Genomic DNA, 6,066 nt, shown 5'->3' with positions numbered 1-6,066 from the left:
CACACACACACACACACACACACACACACACACACACACACACACACACACACACACACACGCAGCATTTCAGAAGGCCGTTTCTAGTAAAAGAAGGTGCAGATTCACCTTTCTTCCCATCAGCAGGTCTAACTATAGCCAGCTGAGGGACACGAGGGACGCTGCGTCCAGGAGACGGATAAATAACACAATGTGTCTCAGACGCCCCGCTCCTCCGGTTCCAAACAACAACAACAACACAACAGATCTCTGAGTGGGGGGGGGCTTCATGAAGAGCCTCATCTGATGCACATATATGTTTATTTTTTTATTATTATAAACCAAACCCTTCTTAAAGCGAGCGGTCAGCTCTGATTGGTCGACTCGTGTGGCCTGATCAGGCCCCTCCCACTGCTCTGCACCACGAAGAATCAAAAAAACTTGTGTTTAAGATGTGATTTGAGAAACTCAATAATACAAATCTTATATTGTGATGAGTAAAATCATTATTATTTATTGTGCAACCGACCTCCTTTAATCCAAAGCTAATTTCTCCCAAAGGAGACAACTAAAGGTGCTTTGAACTTTAATCATGAGGTAGCTAACGGTTAGCCACATTAGCTAGCRCTGCTCAGTTTGAGCGTTTAGGGCTGTGTGGTATAGGAGACAAAAGGTAGAAACAGTATGAAGTTATCCTACAGTAGAAACTGACCCTCTACCTGTCAGTTACATCATCACCGTGAGTGCAGAGACACCTGAGAAGGACTTCAAATATTGTGAAAATAAATGAAGAAATAAAGTGTTTTAAAACACATATAGAGAGAATAAATSCTCAAAATTTCCTCCTCCTGCTGTAGAAAAGTTACGTCGGGTGTCGGGATCATTTCCTCCTCCTGCTGCACGTCACGCAGAGCGAAGCTTTAACAACTGTAGTTTTTTACACTCAAGTTGTCGGAGAAAAAAAACTTGTTTTTGTGTACTGTTTCCCACAGAGATGATAAAAAAACATGTGGATGTTTGTTTAGTCATAAATCCATCTTGTTAATGTAACAGTTCTGCTCTGAGAGTGCAGCAGAGCAGCAGAGGGTCAGTTCAACAGGCTCATGTACGGCAGGCAGATAATACATTTATTTGGCTTCACCACACTTACATTCAGTWATCTGAAACGGTTTTATGACAGGTCTATGWGCAGCTGAAGGTCCTGTAACACTAACATTTTAGTCAACATTGAATGTTTTTATGTCTAAATGACTAATTTTACTTGAGGTACTGGTTAYAACATCCACTTTATTTTTATATTGTTGAAAATTTGAGAAATATTTTAGTTTGTTGTTGAAACAGTTTTACAATATATAAAAAACATTCTTCTGTATTTCTGTTATGTTCATTTGCACTACAGCAAAAATGCTGACTGTGATGACAGTTTTCTGCCAAATAAATGCTCTAAAAATGACATTATCTTAGCTTTTTATGATAACTTTCTACTGCGATATATACTGTTACCATGAAGGGATCCAATTTATACCCTGATATGAATGTGAGGTCATAGTGTTTACCAAATCAAATCCTCACCTCGTACCAAACCKTTGTCATTTTGTTCAAGTTACTACTGTTTGGTACACAGCAGCCAACGTTTTGCACCATTAGGGAACAAAACTGTTACCATTTTACACTTACGCTAATATTCATGTGACGCTGCACCACATGGATCAGTTCTGTTGTGCAACATAAATAAACCAGGAGAAGAATGGATGATATTTCTCCTCAGTATTAAAGCATAAATAAAGAATTGTAAAGTGTTGTTGTACTTACGGGAGCTGACCGTGTCCACGTACTGAGGCAGGTAGGGAGCCCACGCATCGATGGTGTCTTTGCGTCCTGATTGGCCGATCCTTCGTAGCTCGGCCAGAAGAAGAGCCTGGGCTGCTTCGCGTACCTAACAACAACAAACAGGTCTGCTTTTAAAGAGTTGTGTTGGTTTTTGTTGAATGAGTACAACATTGTGAAACGTGCGTTTATCTGTGCTCGTCTTTGAAAAATGCCGAGCTGTGCGTACCTCCAGACATCGGTCCTGCCACCTCCTGGCCAACATCTCCAGCAGCGGGGGTCTGTACTTGTCCAGGCCCAGGAGATCGGGCAGCATCACGCAGTGCATGGCGGCCAGCTGGCTCCACCCTGCGCAGACACGCACACAACAACAAACACACACACAAAAAAAAGAACCAAGATGGAGGTCAGCTGAAATGATTCACGTCTCCATCCTGTACACAAAAACATCACTGCTGTTAGACCAAAACACCGTCTTAAGATTCATCGTACGAGAGCTCAAAACCCAACGACAAGAAGAAACACAACTACTGCCTGAAACTCCCACATCCTTCTGCTCATAGCATGTTGCTACCACGACACTAGCGCTCATCATCAGAGGAGACGTCGGTGTCTTATCGAGGCTTTCAAGAGACAAGCCCCTACTTGGGAGTGACTACGTATGCAGCGTTTTCGGGAAATTGTTGTAGGTGATTTTACTACTTCTACTTCCCGTTGTCTTTTTTCACCAGTAGAAACATCCTGTTGWTGATCACGTGACTCCCGTGATGCAAAAAAAAGTSTTTCGCAGTTTTGCGAAATACACCAATTTCGATACGGCTGAAAAATCACCTCATCCTAGCGCAAAACAATTTTGTCGAAAAATGAAATTTTTTTCAAAAATGACGTGTTTCCATTGAGCTAATTTATTTTTGAAATTCTAATTTGCGCATTTTTGTGGTCAATAAAAACTCAGCTAATGAGAGTTTGGGCGTATGCTCTCTGGAATCTGGAGAGGTTTGAGGAAAAAAATATAATTCCTGTAGCAGTGAGAGAAAAACTGGGASAATCAAGACAGAAATACCCATGTTTTGTTGTATAAACTATTTAGGAGGCATTAAGATGACAGGAATAAGAAGAGTTTGTTTGCTGAAAAGTTTAAAAACGTTGGAGCGTATCAAAAGTTAGTGACATCATCGCACTCATTGTTGAACATTGAGGTAAATTCTCCAAACAAATCACAAACTTTAAACTGTAATGTGTTGTCGTTGGGTAAAAACTGTAAAAGATCAGTCATGATCAAGACCTAACCCAACTAACCCACAAATTTCATTAACGTCGTCCAACGCTAACACCGCTAACAAACATTGAACCTCACTATTCCGCGCAAAATGAAAATAAAATCAAGAWATGCTTTGATTTAACAGCAGTGACTTTCCACATACACACAGACACACACAGTTAAACATGTGATGTTAGCCACAGTTTGTTTTACCAGTCTTGGTTAGAATGAAGAGATCATTTCTGCTAACCACAGTCTGAGTTCGTTTGATGGTACAACAGATCCAAACATGATACAAACAGATACAACATCATTGCAAGGTGGATCAACAAGGACCTCAGGACAATACCTTAGCATGATGGCTTTAAATGASTATTATTTCACTCAGAAACACCGTGATGCAGACAGAAATACCTAGAAAACCCAGGAGGTTTCCAGAATAAACGACACAAATGTTTGTAAAGAGGCTCACATTTGGCTTCGTCACTYCCAGCCAAAATGGTGGAACAGATTTATGTTTTATGTTCAAATATACTTGCAARCATTTTGATCTCTACCAAGATAAATGGACTAAAATGTTTGCGGATTATCAACATAAACCAGGCGCCTCGTTCACATATATCAGTTTAATATATGGTTTCTGGTGACAATGCGAGACATAAACACAGTAAAGAAATTTACATTAAATTTCTTTGTCGGGGTCATCATGTGGACTTACCTCCACCGGAAAAACACAAAGAAAACTTTACAAATTAGATCCTGTAATAGAGGTTGACAGATTATTTGACCGTTTCCTCCAAAGGTGGGACATCGTGTGAAATGTAACTAAAAACAGAATTTATAAAACATTCACTGAATGCAATCAAAAAACAAAATTTGAGCTGAAATGTTGAGAAAATTTCCAGAAAACTTGGTAAATTAAAAGGAAATACAGCCATTATTACTCCAATTGTTCCTTTGTGTTTTCTGCTGTTTCCTATTTAATGCGTTTTGTCTATTTTGTTTGGAACAGATGTTAAACTCATCAAATTCTTATTACCTAACTTCAAAAACAAAGGTTCTGTTTCTAGTTACATAGCATTCTAACCCAACATTTTCTATAAAAATTAAAGATAATACCATCCAATTGGTCCTCAGTCAACCTCTACCCCAAACAACCGTCACTGTCCTGCAGAAACCTCAAAGATTCAAAATACGCATCATAAATAAATTTCATTCAGAAAACAGATTATGCTTTTAAATGTCACAATAAAAGATTAAACAACTCTTCTTCTTGGTTCAAGTATTTTTGTCCTTAAATACAGAAAAATCTCATTTTTTTGTTTATCTATTTATGCTCATCAACAGTTCAGATAATTTAACCTTTAGGCTAGCCACATGCTAAGTGTATGTTTCAGTTATCCATTTGCTACTTACTATCMTTTGCTAGGTTTACCATTTATCATTTTTTTACTTTAGCTTTAAGCTAGTCATTGTTAATTTTACTTTTGTCAACACTTCCACCACCTTTAACTTTTGGTTAGCTTGTTGTTAGATTTACCTTTAAGTTAGCCTTTTGCTACTTTAGATTTGAGCTAGTCGTTTCTACTTTTAGCTTTTGGCTAACATTTTGCAGGTGTTAACTAGCTTTTAARAATCTAAGAGCTTGCTTCAAAAGTTGGAACTTCTAGAAAAAAACAGCAGCTAATAAAAAACTAATAAACCTGAGATAAAAAAAATGTAGATGTTCCAAGATCTGAAACATTTTAAGAACAAAGAGTAACTTAGGTTTTTGATATTTACTTTGAATTTTATTTTATTTACTGATTAAAGAATTTTAACTACAACAAATAACCACATGTATCAAAAGAAGAATTTGGTTTCTGAAGGGCAGTTCTTTGAATAAATAAATCTATTTACAGGTAAAGAATGAGTTTTTGTGCATGCTTGCTGTTCAATCATAAAAACAAGCCTGAGCAGCTTCAGTCTTCATTAACTGGATGCTAAAGGTCATCGGGTTTTAAAAGGCACTTCTTTGTCCCCCGATAGAAATCACAAAGTGTTTCAAACATTTGAGGAAACATTCGTTGGACGTGGTGAATGGCAACAAGCCTCTGAGGTAAAAGCCAGCATCCTGTTAAAGAATTAAAAACAAGAAAAAGCACCAAACAAACCTCAAGTGGAGGGTAAAGTGATTGCACACACCTAAAATAAAAATTAATACAAAAATCTATTTTCATTCCATTTTTTGCCAATTTTATAAAACATTGAGCAGTTTTAAGGTAGTAAAAAGAAAAGGAGTTAATTTGCTGCTGAGCACTTTTTATCTTTTATAAATTTTGTGTTGTTGGTTTTGTGAAGGACCCAGCCCCCGTGTCCTAACAACAAACATGATTGAAATAGCAAGCATACAAACAGGAAACAGAGACTGAAACATCAAGACATATGGACACTGAAACAGAAAAGGCTGACATAAAAACAGGGTGGGACTCAAAAAACTGCTAACAGGTGAAGAAAGACAAAAAGAAACAACAAAATACAGGAAGTGTTGTCAGTGCACTCCCAGCCCTGAGTCCAATCCTTACATTTATCTATAAAATCTAATTGTACGCTGATGACACAACTCTTTATTTTGCYAAATTAGATCAAACTAATATAGTCCTGATATTGTTTTTACTGTTGAATTTTAGATTATTTCCTTATTTTTAATCAATTCAATATTTCAAAAAGGTTTTGAAAAAGCCCTCAAGAAGCCAGAATGTTTTGTGATCTTTAAAACATGTTTTTTGTCTAAGGTTTTTATTCATTCTTTTTCAGACAAGTCCTTGTAACAAACCATTCGCTGTACCAACTGAACAGACTGTGAGTGCTAAAGTTAGCAAGAGTGGTAGCAGGAGTGAAAAGCTAAAGTTACAGGAACGATAGCAGTGAAAAGCTAAAGTTACAGGAACGATAGCAGTGAAAAGCTAAAGTTACAGGAACGATAGCAGTGAAAAGCTAAAGTTAGCAGGAACTACAGC

General features: G+C 37.5%; 1 protein-coding gene across 1 annotated transcript in view; it reads right to left on the bottom strand.

Moving 5' to 3' along the window:
- Positions 1-6,066, bottom strand: part of wdr7 (WD repeat domain 7) — a gene marked incomplete at its 5' end in the record, with an annotated part of 83,834 nt that overhangs the window by 60,767 nt on the left and 17,001 nt on the right. Inside the window, 2 exon segments of the mRNA XM_014026613.1 lie at positions 1,792-1,915; positions 2,036-2,154. Of these exon segments, the coding sequence (XP_013882067.1) occupies positions 1,792-1,915; positions 2,036-2,154 (243 nt within the window).

The sequence above is a fragment of the Austrofundulus limnaeus genome, unplaced genomic scaffold (assembly GCF_001266775.1).
Source record: "Austrofundulus limnaeus strain Quisiro unplaced genomic scaffold, Austrofundulus_limnaeus-1.0 Scaffold572, whole genome shotgun sequence".
NCBI classification, from domain to species: Eukaryota; Metazoa; Chordata; class Actinopteri; order Cyprinodontiformes; family Rivulidae; genus Austrofundulus; species Austrofundulus limnaeus.
This window is presented reverse-complemented; position numbering and strand designations above follow the sequence as displayed.